Consider the following 17,131-nt stretch of genomic DNA (forward strand, 5'->3'; position numbering starts at 1 on the left):
CATTACCCTATGTTCATATATAACTATACAACTGGTGGGATTCCACATCATGTACAACCAGAAGAATGAGAAATTATACTATATCTATGTATGATGTATCAAAGTGCATTCTACTATCATGTATAACTAATTAGAATAAAATTTAAAAATTAGATGAAAGACAATATATGCACACGTCAGAAGTTTCTGAAAAGAATGTTCTTGCTTTCCCTTATCTACTGAGACCCTGATTCTAATCTAACTTGGGTTTCAACCTTCTGCTGTATAGATCTGTTTTCTATTATGGGCTATATGACATGTTCACAGATCACTTAATTTTAAGCTGTTTAGAAATCTACCTCATAGCATTGGAATTGCTCTGCTTGTGACAATTTTTTCTTATTTTTTTCCCTGTCACTTTTTTGTCAAAACTTTCTAAATTATGAATAATGTATGTTTTTGTACAATTCACAATAAATGCATTTGGGATATAGGACAAATTAAAAACTACTATGCCATACTTAAAATTCTAAAAGTAAACTGAATAAACACACACACACATAAGGGCACATTCATATAATTTTTATTGCAGTAATTTTCATAATGATTCCATTTATCATTAGTTATTGTTAATCTAGTACTGCTTTATTTATAAATTAAACTTTATCATAGGTATGCATTTAAGGAAAAATCACATATATAGGGTTAGAGCATGATTTGAGGCATCTCCATGTGTCCCCTGCAGTGGAGACTACTATACCACAAACTGGGTAGCTTAAAAAAACAGGAATTTAGTGTCACCATTGTGGAGTCTAGAAGTCCAAGATCAAGGAATTGGCAAGGTCCTGCTGGCTCTGTCACTGGTAGGGGAGAATCCTTCCTTGCCTCTTCTAGAGACTGTATTTTCCAGTCGTCCATTGCATCACTTGTTTTACAGATACATCACTTGGTTTATAGAAGCCTCTGTGTTTTTTCTCTTCTTCTTATAAGGACACCCATCAGTTTGGATTAGGGCCCACTTTAGTGACCTCGTCTTAGCTCGATTACATCTGCAAAGACCATATTTCCAAATAAGTCATTCACAGGTACTGGGGGTCAGGATTTCAACACATTCTTTTTGGAGGACGGAATTCAACCCATAATAAATGAGACAGGCATCTCTGTCCTATAGGTAATATGGTCTCATTGTACATCTAATCAGCCCTCCCTTTTGTGTACTGTCTTTAAACATACCATTATATCAGTTATGCAAGTGAGGGAGAGACAAACCTGAACTGTGCATTCCATGAAGATGGAGAATAAGTTTCTCCTCAGTGATAGTTTTCTAAAATTGAGTGAAACATTTATTTTATTTTTTTTTTTATTTATTTTTTTTACGTTTACATAGGGTAATGATGTTTATTATATTTTTTCCCCTCCCCCCCCCCCCTCCCACCCCTCCCACCCCTCTTTTCCCTCTACACAGTCCTTCTTTCCTTCATTCTTACTGCTCTCCTTAGCCTAACTCTAAACCTAACCCTAAACCTAATGCTAGCCCGTCCCACCCCCCATTATATGTCCTCATCCGCTTATCAGCGAGATCATTCGTCCTTTAGTTTTTTGAGATTGGCTTATCTCACTTAGCATGATATTCTCCAATTTCGACCATTTGCCTACAAATGCCATAATTTTATCATTCTTCATTGCGGAGTAATATTCCATTGTATAAATGTGCCACAGTTTCTTTATCCATTCATCAACTGAAGGGCATCTAGGTTGGTTCCACAATCTGGCTATGGTGAATTGAGCAGCAATGAACATTGATGTGGCTGTATCTCTGTAGTATGCTGATTTTAAGTCCTTTGGGTATAGGCCAAGGAGTGGGATAGCTGGGTCAAATGGTGTTTCCATTCCAAGCTTTCTGAGGAATCTCCACACTGCTTTCCAGAGTGGTTGCACTAATTTGCAACCCCACCAGCAATGTATGAGTGTTCCTTTTTCACCACATCCTCGCCAACACCTATTGTTGCTTGTATTCTTGATAATCGCCATTCTAATTGGGGTGAGATGAAATCTTAGGGTAGTTTTGATTTGCATTTCCCTTATTACTAGGGATGTTGAACATTTTTCATATATCTGGTGATTACTTGTAGATCTTCTTCTGTGAAGTGTCTGTTCATTTCCTTAGCCCATTTGTTGATTGGATTATTTGTATTCTTCGTGTAGAGTTTTTTGAGTTCTTTATAGATTCTGGAAATTAGCGCTCTATCTGAGGTATGGTTGGCAAAGATATTCTCCCACTCTGTAGGCTCTCTCTTCACATTTCTGATAGTTTCCTTTGCTGAGAGAAAGCTTTTTAGTTTGAATCTATCCCAGTTGTTTATTCTTGCTTTTATTTCTTGTGCTATGGGAGTCCTGTTAAGGAAATCTGATCCTGAGCCAACAAGTTGAAGATTTGGACCTACTTTTTCTTCTATAAGATGCAGGGTCTCTGGTCTGATTCCGAGGTCCTTGATCCATTTTGAGTTGAGTTTGTGTAGGGTGAGAGATAGGGGTTTAGTTTCATTCTATTGCATATAGTTTTCCAGTTTTCCCAGCACCATTTGTTGAAGAGGCTATCTTTTCTCCATTGCATATTGTTGGAACCTTTGTCTAGTATGAGAAAATTGTATTTATTTGGGTTTGTGTCCATGTCCTCTATTCTGTACCATTGATCTACCTGTCTATTTTGGTACCAATACCATGCCGTTTTTGTTACTATTGCTTTGTAGTAGAGTTGAAGATCTGGTATTGCAATACCCCCTGCTTCGCTCTTGCTACTGAGGATTGCTTTAGCTATTCTAGGTTTTTTATTCTTCCAGATGAATTTCATAATTGCTTGCTCTATTTCTGCGAGGTACATCATTGGGATTTTAATTGGAATTGCATTGAATCTGTATAGCACTTTAGGTAGTATAGCCATTTTGACGATATTAATTCTGCCTATCCAGGAACATGGGAGATCTTTCCATCTTCTAAGGTTTTCTTGAATTTCTTTCTTTAGTGTTCTGTAGTTCTCATTGTAGAGGTCTTTCACCTCTTTTGTGAGATTGATTCCCAAGTATTTTATTTTTTTCGATGCTATTGTGAATGGGGTAGTTTTCCTAATTTCTCTTTCTGAAGATTCATCACTTATGTATAAAAATGCATTGGATTTATGAGCATTGATCTTGTATCCTGCTACTTTACTGAATTCACTTATGAGTTCTAAAAGTTTTCTGGTGGAATTTCCTGGTTCCTCTAAATATATAATCATGTCATCAGCGAACAGGGATAGTTTGAGTTCTTCTTTTCCTATTCGTATCCCTTTAATTTCTTTGGTTTGTCTGATTGCTCTGGCTAGAGTCTCAAGGACGATGTTGAATAGAAGCGGTGAAAGAGGGCATCCCTGCCTTGTTCCAGTTTTTAGGGGGAACGCTTTCAGTTTTTCACCATTTAGAATGATATTAGCCATGGGCTTAGCGTAGATGGCCTTTATAATGTTTAGGAATGTTCCCATTACCCCAATTTTTTCTAGTGTTTTGAGCATGAAGGGATGCTGTATTTTATCAAATGCTTTTTCTGCATCTATTGAAATAATCATGTGATTCTTAACTTTAAGTCTGTTGATATGGTGAATGACATTTATTGATTTCCGAATGTTGAACCAACCTTGCATCCCTGGGATAAAACCCACTTGATCGTGGTGCACTATCTTTTTAATATATATTTGTATGCGATTTGCTAAAATTTTGTTGAGAATTTTTGCATCGATGTTCATTAAGGATATTGGTCTGAAATTTTCTTTCCTTGATGTGTCTCTGTCTGGTTTAGGTATCAGGGTGATATTGGCTTCATAGAACGAGTTTGGTAGGGTTCCCTCCTCTTCTATTTCATGGAATAGTTTGAGGAGTATTGGAATGAGCTCTTCTTTAAAGGTTTTATAGAACTCGGCTGAGAACCCATCTGGTCCTGGACTTTTCTTTGTTGGTAGGCTTTTGATGACCTCTTCTATTTCATTGCTTGAAATTGGTTTATTTAAGTTGTGTATGTCCTCCTCGTTCAGTTTAGGTAGTTCATATGTCTCTAGAAATTTGTTGATGTCTTCAAGGTTTTCTGTTTTGTTGGAGTATAGATTTTCGAAATAGCTTCTAATTATGTTTTGTATTTCACTCGTGTCTGTTGTGATGTTTCCTTGTTCATTCCGAATTTTAGTAATTTGAGTTTTCTCCCTCTTTCTCTTTGTTAGTGTGGCTAAGGGTTTATCAATTTTATTTATTTTTTCAAAGAACCAACTGTTTATTTTATTAATTTTTCCGATTGTTTCTTTTGTTTCGATTTCGTTGATTTCGGCTCTGATTTTAACTATTTCCTGTCTTCTACTACTTTTGGTATTGGTCTGCTCTTCTTTTTCTAGTGCTTTGAGCTGTAGTGTTAAGTCGTTTATTTGTTGATTTCTACTTCTTTTTTGAATGCACCCCATGAAATAAATCTTCCTCTAAGTACTGCTTTCATAGTGTCCCAGAGATTTTGATATGATGTGTCTTTGTTCTCGTTTATTTCTAAGAATTTTTTATTTCCCTCCTGATGTCTTCTGTTATCCATTCATCATATAATAGTGTATTATTTAGTCTCCAGGTATTGGAGAAGTTTCTGTTTTTTATTCTGTCATTTATTTCTAGTTTCAATCCATTATGATCTGATAGAGTACAAGGTAGTATCTCTATCTTCTTGTATTTACTAACAGTAGCTTTGTGGCATAAAATATGGTCTATTTTAGAGAAGGATCCATGTGCTGCTGAGAAGAAAGTGTATTCATTCTTTGTTGGATGGTATATTCTATATATGTCCGTTAAGTCTAAATTGCTGATTGTGTTGTTGAGATCTATAGTTTCTTTATTCAATTTTTGTTTGGACGATCTATCCAGTGGTGAGAGAGGTGTGTTAAAATCGCCTAGTATTATTGTGTTGTGGTCTATTTGATTTCTGGAATTGAGAAGGATTTGTTTGACGTACGTGGATGAGCCAATGTTCGGGGCATAGATATTTATGATTGTTATGTCTTGCTGATTTATGCTTCCCTTAAGCAGCATGTAATGTCCTTCTTTATCCCTTCTGACTAGTTTTGGTTTGAAGTCCACATTATCTGAGATGAGGATGGATACTCCAGCTTTTTTGCTGTGTCCGTGTGCATGGTATGTTTTTCCCCATCCTTTCACCTTTAGTCTATGGGTGTCTCTTTCTATGAGATGAGTCTCTTGCAGGCAGCATATTGTTGGATTTTTCTTTTTAATCCAATCTGCCAGTCTGTGTCTTTTGATTGATGAATTCAGGCCATTAACATTCAGGGTTATTATTGTGATATGATTTGTATTCCCAGTCAATTGACTCATATTTGTTTTTGACATGATTTGGTTTCTCCTTTATTTGGCTATTCCTTTAGGCTAGCGCCTCCTGTTGCTGATTTGCATCGTTGTTTTTCATCTCTTCCTCATGGAATATTTTGCTGAGAATGTTCTGTAATGCTGGCTTTCTTTTTGTAAATTCCTTTAGCTTTTGTTTATCATGGAAGGATCTTATTTCATCGTCAAATTTGAAGGTAAGTTTTGCTGGGTATAAGATTCTTGGTTGGCATCCATTTTCTTTCAGGGCTTGGTATATGTTGTTCCAGGCCCTTCTAGCTTTTAGGGTCTGGATTGAAAAATCTGCTGATATTCTTATTGGTTTCCCTCTGAATGTAATTTGATTCTTTTCTCTCGCGGCCTTTAAAATTCTGTCTTTATTTTGTATGTTAGGTATTTTCATAATAATGTGCCTTGGTGTGGGTCTGTTGTAATTTTGTATGTTTGGAGTTCTATAAGCCTCTTGTACTTGGTTTTCCATTTCGTTCTTCAGATTTGGGAAATTTTCTGTTATTATTTCATTGAATAGATTGTTCATTCCTTTGGTTTGTTTCTCTAAGCCTTCCTCAATCCCAATAATTCTCAAATTTGGCCTTTTCATGATATCCCATAGTTCTTGGAGATTCTGTTCATGATTTCTTACCATCTTCTCTGTTTGTTCCACTTTGTTTTCAAGGTTAAATATTTTGTCTTCAATGTCTGAGGTTCTGTCTTCCAGGTGTTCTATCCTATTGGTTATGCTTTCTATGGAGTTTTTAACTTGGTTTATTGTTTCCTTCATTTCAAGGATTTCAGTTTGGTTTTTTTTCAGTATCTCTAACTCTTTATTGAAATGATCTCTTGCTTCCCGTATTTGGTCTTTTAACTGTTGATTGGTGCGATCATTTAATGCCTGCATTTGCTCTTTCATCTCCTCCTTCAATGCCTGCATTTGCTCTTTCATCTCCTCATTAGCTTCCCTGATCGTTTTAATTACGTACATTCTGAACTCCCTTTCTGACATTTCTTCTGCTGTGCTGTCATTGGGTTTTATTGATGTAGTATCTAGGTTTGTTTGGGACATTTTCTTCCCTTGTTTTCTCATAATGGTCAGTTGTCAGTGGGACCCTGAGATATTGCAGTTTTCCACTATTGGCTTATAGTGTCCCAGTAGATTTCCAGTGTATCACCTCCCAGCCTTCAGTAGCCTGATGTCTTGGAGGAATCTGATAAAGCAGCTCATTCGAAGAATACTGCCCCTAGCCCCCTACTGGTTCCACGTTTTGGAACTGGCTCTGTGCGGAAATGCTCTCACTGTGGGCCTGCACCGTGCAGCTGGCCGTGTGGGAAGAGCCCACTGCCGGAGTGTGGAAGACTACCTTGGGAAGACTCAAGCCGGAGTGGGCAGAGCCGCCTGAAGAGGTCTCCGGCTGCCCTGCCCTTATCCCTGAGGCTGACTGCAGATCGAGGCTCTCCGCTGGTTCTTTGCAGGAGTACACTGCACTGCAGGGGCTCCGGGACTCGGAGCGTGCTCTGTTCAGACAGGCTCTCACTAGCGGGCCAGTTCCGTTCCGAGAACCTGGAGAAGCTGGCTGTGTGGGCGGGGCCCACCGCCGGAGTGCGCAGGACTGCCTGTGGATGACTCTAGCTGCCCTGCCCGGCTCCGATAAGCCACCTCTATCTGTGCCTGCCACCCGGGCCGAGCTTTACCCAGTGGGCAGACTCACCCGTGGTTCCACTTCAGTCCGAGTCTCTCAGTGCCTCCCCTTCTTAACTCCTGGGTTCTGGAGCGACTGGGGGTGCAGTCTCCCTCTAGGCCGCCATCTTGGATCGCCCCGTGGAGAGAGCCCGCAGCCGGAGTGGGCAGAGCCGCCTGAAGAGGTCTCCGGCTGCCCTGCCCTTATCCCTGAGGCTGATTGCAGATCGAGACTCTCCGCTGGTTCTTTGCAGGAGTATACTGCACTGCAGCGGCTCTGGGACTCGGAGCCTGCTCTGTTCAGACAGGCTCTCCGAGTGAAACATTTAAATGAAGATTGTAGAACTAGTTAGGCATTGATCTCAAGAAAATTAATTATTTTTGAAGGGATGATTTGCCATACATCTTTTAACAAAGACAGATTTTTCTCAAGGTTTTCGGTATGTTAAAGTCTTTTTGAAACATTTCAGGGAAAAAAGGACTGTTTTTAGCAAGAAAGAAATGAGAAAACATATTTAATAATGCTGGATGGGATATTGGCAAAAGAACAACTGACAGGACCATTTGAAGATTTAATTAACATATAGATGAATGTTGAAAATATTAATAGATACTAGTTTACATAGCAGTTTATTAAGCTTCTGAGGAGAATCACATTAGAGGTCCCCTGGGGACAATGATTTGCGTATTAATAAGAAGTTATGTTAGAGCATTTATAGAGCACATTCTCCTTATCAGTGTGTTTATGAATATTTGGATCCCTTAAAAACCTTTTGAGTTCTGTCTTTAAGCATACCATTATATCAGTCTTGCAAAATTTCCCTTCCTTCCCTCTTTCCCCATTTCAAAGGCATTTTCCTCTGGAAATTGTGGGGTGATGCACCGCTCAGGATCTAGTATCCATTGTAGAAACAATTACACACACAGCCTACAGGGGTGGTTTGATCCTAGTTTTCCTTAAAGAAGACAAGGAGGACACTTTGGACCCTTGGTCTCTCCCTTCTCCATAAATTATAATTAACCTGGAAATTTTTTTTTCCAATCAGAATGTCTACTCTTTGTGTGGACCCACTTAGAAGGAGCATTAAGGATTGCAGGTCACTAGGATACCACTCACGCAGTTCTATGCAGCAAACGACTCCATTGCCCTGAAACACTAATTTACCCAAAAGTAGCCTACTTTTACTAAATTACAAAGGTAATTTATGAAATTTTACTGAGGAAGTAATTTTCTAAATGGTACCCTAGTGGGCTGAACAAGCTATTACAGCCCCCAGTCCTACCTAACTTACTTTGACATGAACTATTGGAAAAACTATCTGGCTCCACAATTCTGACAGGGCTTCATCAAAAACTCTCCAGTCTGCACTCTCCCACCTAAAGTAGTGAATTCGGAGGACTCCTTAAAAGGGTTAGAATCAAGAAGCAGGAGGGTCTTGGCACTCATCTGCTGTTATATTGGAGGCCAGCCCACACAGTACCCGTGTACCCATTAGAAAATGTTAAAGGGACAAGCCCAGGCCAGGATGCTTGGTTTGGTGAATGGAGGCAAGTTAGATACCACCCTGTTCACCTTGCCCCCTTGATGCAGTGTTCAACTGCACTTGGGGGCCAGCAGTAGGTTCCATTTCTTATCCATTAGGCCAAGTGAGAGCCCTAAGGTACCAAAGACAGGGACCTGAAATCTGGAAGAACTACATGCTAGCCATGGTCTGCTGGTCACTAATGAATGACACTGGACAAATCTCCTCCCTTTCCTTTCCTTGGTCTCTATTCCCATTCGTGTAATGAGAATTAGAACATATACATTTTGTGGTGGTGGTTCTTTTATTTTTTTTCAGAACCTGGAAAATGAACTCTTACATGCAGCATGAAGAAACAGATTGTTACAGTAGAAGCAGGGGTGGGTATTAGTGTCTTGTGGGTTTCTCATTCTTGTTGACCCCAGGGCAGTCCCTGAAGCTGATCCTGGAACCAAGCTCCTCAGAAGGGACACAACCCAATGCTCGGGGGCCTGAATGGCTTTGAGACATTCTGAGATGCTGGTTCTCCCATCCTCAGCTTCCCAGTGGCCCCAGGGCATTGAGTTCTATGAGTCACTTTTTTTGTGTCTCATGGGGCAGTGTTATAATGTGCTCTAGGACCGTAGGTAATGATAGAGAAATTCATTCAGAGTGAGCTGTGCAAGGTGAAGAAGGCATTTTATAGTCGCAGTGCACTTCGAGGTTGGCAAGTTGTTTTCCACTCCTCACATCCTTTAAGCCTTTCAGCCATCCTGTGGATCATCCCCACTTCTCAGGTGATGAAACGGATGCAGGAATGTTGAGTAACCTGCCCCTCCTTGTACAGCTGGAAAGAGTGGCCCGTGCAGCCAGGTGTTTTGATTTGAAGCCTACTGTTTTTTCCACTGTCTGTATCTCAGCTGCCTGTCTTGACTAATCTGCTGCAGATTAAGTCCAGGAGGAATAAAGAGTTGACGTCCAAATAACTATAAATCCACAGCAGGGCAGACAGTATATGTGAGCCTCTAAAAGGCTGCAGAAGTGGTGCAGGGAGAGCTGAATGAGGTGTTCACAGCCACGATTTCCTTTCATTACATAAAGGGTTTGCTTGTCAAGCACCATCTGGAAGATGATATGCAGCCACTTTTCCATGATGAATGAAGACATGCAGAGGCGGATTCCAGGAGAACAGCATATACATCTTTGTTCAGTGATGTCAGACACAAAATTGAGTTGCTTAAAAACTTGCTTTCAAATACAGGGACAAAAGTCATGGTACAGGAAGGTCACGTTGAATTTGGACAAGCCAAGACTGTGAGGTTTTCATCTGAAGTTGTAAACAAATGTGCTTTTGGGTGGAGATTTTAATAAACTCCTTTTTTCCCCCTGCAGTGCTGGGTATGGAACCCAGGGCTTTACATATGCTAGGCAAGGGCTCTACCACTGAGCTACAGCCCCACCCCTAATAAACCTGTTTGTGGTAAGGTGAAAATAGACACGGAAATCTACTCAAATCAAATGCAAGGCTGGATAAATTATTGCCAGGTGGGTGGCCTAATAACCACCCCTCAGGTTAAAAAGTTAAATTTTGCAGGCAAACTGAGCTGACTCCAAAATCCCAAATCCCAGTGACTTCAGAGACTGAGGCAGGAGAATCACAAGTTCTAAGGCCAGCCTTAGCAATTTAGAGAGACATAGGCTTAAAATAAAATAAAGTAGAATAAAAAAATGAATTTAAAAGATTGTAGTTTGGAATGTAGTTTGGAGCCCTGGGTTTTATCCCCAGTACTGAAAAAACAGAAAGAAAAGAAAGTTAACTTTACCAGTTATTCCAGAATTTCCTCCATGTACCCATCTCAATGACAATTCTCTTCCATCTCCTCTGTAATAATGACTCTCTAACTTACAGTTATCACTTCTTTCATTTTCTTAGTTCTGTCACTAAGTTTTGTATCTACCCGCAGACCCTACAGTTTAGTGATGCTCATCTAAAAACTGTGTGGTCTTTCAAGTCTCTATTCTACAAGGTTCCCTTCCATACCTTTCTTTTCCTTGCACTTAATCTGTTGAAGAGTCCAGACCACAGGCAGTCTGCATTTGGCTAAATTCTACAAAGTTCAACACATTATTCTGTTTCCTGCACATTGGCAACTGGTACCAGACACTAAACTGAAGTCTGTCTCAATCCCTTTTGTTAGCAGCTATTGATGCTCTTTACCTTTCTCTATTAATTCCTTGCGGATTGCAGAATGGTGATATTTTAATTCAGTATTTCTTTTTCAGTTACCTGTTGCAATATTATTACAAGGAGACATTTCCCCTCCTCTACCATGGGTTGAGCATCTCTAATCTGAAAATCCAAAATCTGAAATGTTCCAGAATCCAATGCTTTTCGAGTATCAATATGATATCATAGGTGGACAATTTCATACCATGAAACACTTTCATACACAAAATTCTTAGAAACATTGTATAACATTGCCTTCATCTGTGTATATAAAGTATATATGGAACACAAATGAATTTTATGTTTAGGTTTGGGTCCCATACCCAAGATATCACATCATGTGTATGAACTGATTCCAAAATCCAAAATCCAAAACATTTCTGATTCTAAGCCTTTTGGATAAGGGATATTCAACTTTTATCTGGTTTTGTAATGTTATATTTCATGTAGAAAAGATAGGATAAATGCTTATTTTTTTCTAATTTATTAGTTCTTAAAAATAACGAATTGTTTCCCTGTCCTTCTCAGAGGGTAATCCATGAGTTTCAAAAACTATCATTACAAGCTTCTGGATTTAACTATATCTTGTAGAATTGGATGCATTGCAATGAACATCTTTATTGACATTCACATTTTTCCATCTTTAGCAAGTAGGAACATCTAAAGTCAGCTTCTGATCCTTTTGGCACTAATCTTTCATAACTCTTTTGTGATCTGGTATGATCCTGGGTCTTGGATCAGTCACTTTCTTCTTTGAGAAGTAGTATTTCAATACCATAATCTGGGCTTTCAGGATGTTCATTACTATTGGGTTGATTGTGCTCCTGGGCTTTTTTTTGATGGACAGAGCTAAGAAACACACACACACACACACACACACACACACACACACACAGTTAGCTACACAGACTGATACATTATCTCATGAATTCATACTATTTCCAATTCCATTTCAGTACCACAGGGTTTTTATGTAACCTAGCCTATATTATGTTTTAACTCCTTTTCTCTACCCTGAGAATCTGGTTTATGAGATAAAATTAGACTATCCCATAACTCCTCATTTGCTTAATCCTATATTATGCAAAGTATCTCACAATAATGTTAACAATACCACCACAACCAAGTAATTGCTGAAAGCAGTTAAAAGTTTGTGCATTAGCTCTTCCCCATTCAACCTATTTTTTAAATAGACATATTATATCTACATCATCAGACCAAGCAACCAGTACATAATATACTTTCTTCTTAACATTCATTTAATCTTTTTTAAAAAGATAACAGTTTTATTGAAATATAATTCACATGCCATAAAACCACCCCTTTTATTGTACAATTCATTGGTTTTTAGCATATCCGTGGGGTTGTGCAACCATCCTTAGTACCTAATTTTAGAACATTTCCATCACCTGAGAAAGGAACCTGCTAACAGAGACTCCTATTCCTCCTCCCCAGCCTCTGACTAACATTATAATATCTATTTCTGTCTCTGTGAATTTGCCCTTCTGGACATTTCATACCAATGGAATGATACAGACTGTGACTTTCTGTGACTGACCTCTTTCTCATGGCTCAGTGTTTTCAGAGTTTACCTATATCATAGCTCACACCTGCATGGTACTTAATTACTTTTTTTAATGGTTTTTACAAATATTGTTTATTTTAATGAAGCTGGTACAGACAATGTCCCTTTAAAACCCACATCCCAGGCCAAAAGTACAAATAAAATCAAAGGAGCAGTGTTCTGTTGTATACACTTCTGCATGAATAACTTTATTAACTGCTAATGAAAATTAGAACTTTTCTGGGATCTTCTGACAAGATTTTTTTTTTATCTTAAAATGCTTTTCTCTTCAGTGAAGCCATCTTTGGAGGTAGTCATCATTCTCACCATGTCTGTCATCCTGACTCCAAAGCTGATATTCCTCCTTTTTTGGTCCAGACCCTCAGATTTTAAAAGTAGCATCGAGTTAAGGAAAGGTCATTTTCCCGCAGTTCAGTTCTCTGAAAAACTTCCATCTCCCACCGAAAATCACAGTTCAGGAGAGAAGCAATCACATGCTAGAACTTCAGGACCAACTGGAAAGTCATTATAGACACTCACATTGGTTGATCTCATTTGCCACCACAAGCCTGAAAATGCACAGTCCTGAAAAAGGTGGCCTCTCTGTGTACACATGTAATTTTTTAAAAGGAGAGGGCAATATGAAGGGAACTGAGGTTTGATCACCAAAAAATCAGCACAATGAAAACAAACAATAATGAATAATGAGCACTAGAATTCAAATGACCAGATGTTTTAGAGATGGGTGCCAGTTTTCAATTCCATTTGAACACCACATTACAAAAAAACTATTTTTAAAAAATAAAAAAGGATTGAGGGAAAAGAAAAAAAATAAAAAGAATGTCTAAACCATTGAATGACCCCCTGTTTGTTCCTGATAAACTTCAATCACATCTTCTTCCTCCATTCCCAGTTCTTTTGGAGTTTGATTATCAGCAGTTCTCTGACCTTCAAAGAGAAACTTGAGTGAATTCATTGGAAGTCCTTGTCTTTGACAGTATGATTCTTTGAGTTTCTTGAGATTTGTTGTCATTTTCACTTTGAAATGAATCATACTGCTATCCTGTCCACTGACTTTGAGTTTAATGTGTTCTCCTTTCTTATCCCCCAAACCCTCAGTCGAAGGTTTTGCCTCCTGATCAGACACGGTGACGGTGGCTTCACCCAGGGATCTCCGCACAGCAGCGGCCTCCAGCAGGCAGAACCTGGCTCCAGGGTTTACAAATCTCTCTCTTCCCCACAGCACAACACCGCAGTTGCCACTTAATTACTTTTTGCAGCTGAAAATATTCCATAGTTTGGATATACCACATTTTGTTTTCCATTCATCAATTAAGAGAGAAATGGTTTTACCATTTTTCAGTCTGTATGAGTGATAGTGGTGTCAATATTCATATGTATGCTTTTGTGTCAAAATATGTTTTCGGTTCTCTTAGTTGCATACCTGTGATGGGTTATATGGAACTGTAAGGTGCACATGTTGGGAATCTGCCAGACTGTTTTCCAAAGAGGTTGCACCACTCCATGTCGCACGAGCATGTGTGGAGATTTCACGTCCTCTACAACCCAGCCAACACTTGCTCTTGTCCACTGTTTGTCATAGCCACTGAAGTGGGTGTGAATGGGGGTCTCATTGTGGTTTTGATTTGCATTTCCTTAATGACTAATGGTATGGAACATATCTTCATGTGCTGGTTGCATGTTTCCTTTTTAGAGGGTTTCACACTATTTAATATGGTTTTTAAATAACTGATGATAAATTTCACTGAACAAATTGTTTTGAAACTTTATGTATTTCCCTAAAAATTAGGGATGATGTTGAATCTTCTGTATAAATAAAAGTGTATAAGAGTGTATGAGCATGGGAGGATATAAAAATGCATTAGAAAGCATACAAAAAGCAGGAATTCCTGCATAGTTTCAATTCCCATTGCCTTAAAAAGCACTCATCTTCACTTATCTTCTGAAGAACATATTAATCATCTGGTGTAATTAAATGTATGTAAGAGGAATACAGCACAATTTGTATTTATCTTTAACTGTATGTTGAGTAGGCAAACCACTAAGTCATTCTATGTATTTATGTATGTATGTATGTATATATCTATCCATCTTTGCCTTTACAGATTATGTTAGTTGACTTTTCATTGCTGCGACCAAAATACCTGACAAGAACAACTTAGAGCGGGAAAGATTTATTTTGGCTCACAGTTTTAGAGGATTCAGTCCATTGTCATTTGGCTCTATTACCTTGGACCTGGAATAAGACAGAATGTCATAGGGGAAGGGTGTGACTGGTGATGGAGGAAAGTGGCTCAAACCATGGCAGCTGAAAAGCAGATGGGGGCGGGGGGGAGAGAGAAAGAGGAAGAAAGAGAGAAGAGGAGAGAGAAAGGGGCTAAAAAGATGAACCCTTCCAGTGCATGTCCCCAGTGACCTACTTTCTCTAACTAGGTCCCACCTCCCAGTAGTCCATTCATCTATCAATCCACTGATGAGGTCAGAGCCCTCATGATCCAATCGTTGCCCCAAAGCCCCACCTCTGACTTTGTGGGGACAGTCCAGATTCAAACCATAACATGGCTTGTGTATTTTTCCCAGTTTTATTGGGGTATAATTGACAAAACTATGTATTTAAGATGTATAACGTGTTGAGTTGATCTACAAATACTTTGTGAAACTATTGCTATAATCAAGGGATTGTCAGTCATACCTCACACAGTTGCCATTGTGTGTGTGTGCATGTATGAGATGAGAACACTTAAGATTTCTTAGCAATTTTCAAGTATATAATACAGTAGTATTTATAATAGTTGCCATGTTTTATCTTAAATTCCCAGGATCTGTTCATGTTGTAATTGAATGTTTACCCCTTGCACAAACATCTTCCCATTTCCTTCACTTCCCTCCAGTCTTTGGCTGTTTAGTTTTTTTTCTTTCTTTTTTATTGTATTCTTTGTTTCTATGAGTTCAATGTTTTTAGATTCTGAATATAAGAGAGATCATACAGAATGTGTCTTTCTGTGACTGGCTTGTTTCACTTAACACATTGTCCTCCAGTTTCATCCATGTTCTTATAAATGGCCAGAATGCCTTGATTTTTAGGACTGAATATATTCACATATATTACACTTTCTTTATTAATTCATCTATTGACAGACAGGTGTCTGAGCAATTGTGAAGAATGCTGTAATGAACTTGGAGTGCAGATACTATTGAGATACTAATTTTGTTTCTCTCACTGGTCATTTCTTTCCTTCATCGGAGAAGCACCCATTTAGTCTTGGTTCTAAAGGAGCTCTATATTTAATGCTTACCCCCTATACTATGTCAATGTCTGCCTAGTTATTTTGTTTGTTTACAGCTCATTAACTAACACAATTTTTCAGAAAGGGCTTATGAGAGCAAGATTGCTGAGTACTTGTACACCAATGATGATTATCTGTGACATTTATAATTGAAAATCCGTTTTTACTGAATATAAAATCCCTAAGTAACATTTTCTTTTCTTTGTTATCTTTCAAATGCTCCTATATTGTTTATCAGGCACAATGAATTATTGTCAAATATTTCGTTTCCCTTGGAAACTGCCTACTCTACTCTTTGTGTCTCAGTACCCAAAAGATGTTTTCTCTTTTTATAGCCCAGTGATTTTATTCCAATGGCGCTTGGTCATGGTCATCCTGATTTGATATTACCTAGTAAAATATATGCTCCTTTAATATGCAATTTCAGTTTTTAAAAAATAATTCAGGATTATTTTCTTGAATTACAGTTTTTCATTTGTTTTGTTCCCTGCTTTGGTTTTCCATTTCAGGAGCTTCTTTCCATCATATGTTGGATCTTGTTAATTCTCTTCAGACATGCAACTCTCTGTCTTGCCAATCTTTTCTTTCATTTCTTTATGATTTCAAAGTTTTTTCTCCCTTTTCACTTTTTATTACTCTTCAAGCTGTTATTTTTCGATTTTGTTTTTTCACTCTTATAATTCTTTCAATTTAGTTCTTTTTCTTTCTTTTCTGTTTCACATTTAAGTCCATCCATCATCTATTTTTAGTTAACTGCTATATAAACAGTAGGGTGGGGTTTAAAATTGAAATTCTTGTTCTTTTTAATTTTCTCTTATATATGTCCAATTTCTCCAGCACCATTTGTTGGAAAGGTTATTTTCCTTCCACAGTGAGTTATTTTTGTACTTTTGTCAAAAGTCAGTTGAGCTAATTTGGGGGTCTATTTGTGAGTTCTGTACTTACTCAGTTCCATTGAACTAAGTGCCTGTCCTTTTGCAGAACACAATATCTTTTCTTTCTTTCTTTTTTCTTTTTTTTTTTTTTTTTTAGTGCTGGGAATTGGGAATTGAACCCAGGGCACTGTGCTTGCAAGGCAAGCACTTTACCAACTGAGCTATCTCCCCAGCCCCAGAACACAATATCTTGATGTTAATCTCTGTAGTAAGACTTAACATCAGGCAGAATAATTCCTCCCACCCTCCCACTTCTGTTTTTTTTTTTTTTTTTTTCTTTTTTGGATACTAGTTTAAGGTATTACAGAGCCTGTACCTTTTTGCCTAAATTTAAAAACAGTTCTGCTATGTCTAAAAAAAATCCTTACTGGAATTTTGATGAAAATTGCATTAAACAGGTAGGATTATTTTGGGAGAACTGACATCTTGACTATACTGAATCTTCTAATTCATGACAGCATCCTTGTCCATTTATTTCCATTTGTTTAGATCTTTGTGTGTGTGTGTGTGTGGAGGAGGGGTGCTGTGGATTGAACCCAGTG

At 38.3% G+C, this 17,131-nt stretch overlaps 1 protein-coding gene across 1 annotated transcript; it reads right to left on the reverse strand.

The window, feature by feature from the left end:
• Positions 1–13,034: 13,034 nt before the first annotated feature.
• LOC124976337 (small ubiquitin-related modifier 1-like) lies at positions 13,035–13,825 on the reverse strand. Its single transcript, XM_047539268.1, has 2 exons — positions 13,791–13,825; positions 13,035–13,578 (listed from the first exon to the last, which is right to left on the reverse strand). The coding sequence occupies exons 1-2, from the start codon at positions 13,823–13,825 to the stop codon at positions 13,191–13,193; spliced, it is 423 nt and encodes a 140-aa protein (XP_047395224.1). The 3' UTR covers positions 13,035–13,190.
• Positions 13,826–17,131: the final 3,306 nt, after the last annotated feature.

Source organism: Sciurus carolinensis, chromosome 2 (genome assembly GCF_902686445.1).
Source record: "Sciurus carolinensis chromosome 2, mSciCar1.2, whole genome shotgun sequence".
Lineage (NCBI taxonomy): Eukaryota > Metazoa > Chordata > Mammalia > Rodentia > Sciuridae > Sciurus > Sciurus carolinensis.

Coding starts and splice junctions, on each gene's coding strand:
- LOC124976337 (XM_047539268.1), bottom strand. CDS start 13,825: ATGTGCACCTTACAGTTCCATATAACCCATCACAG. Junction 13,579..13,790: donor TTCCATATAACCCATCACAG/GTATGCAACTAA, acceptor GCTGTGGGGAAG/AGAGAGATTTGTAAACCCTG.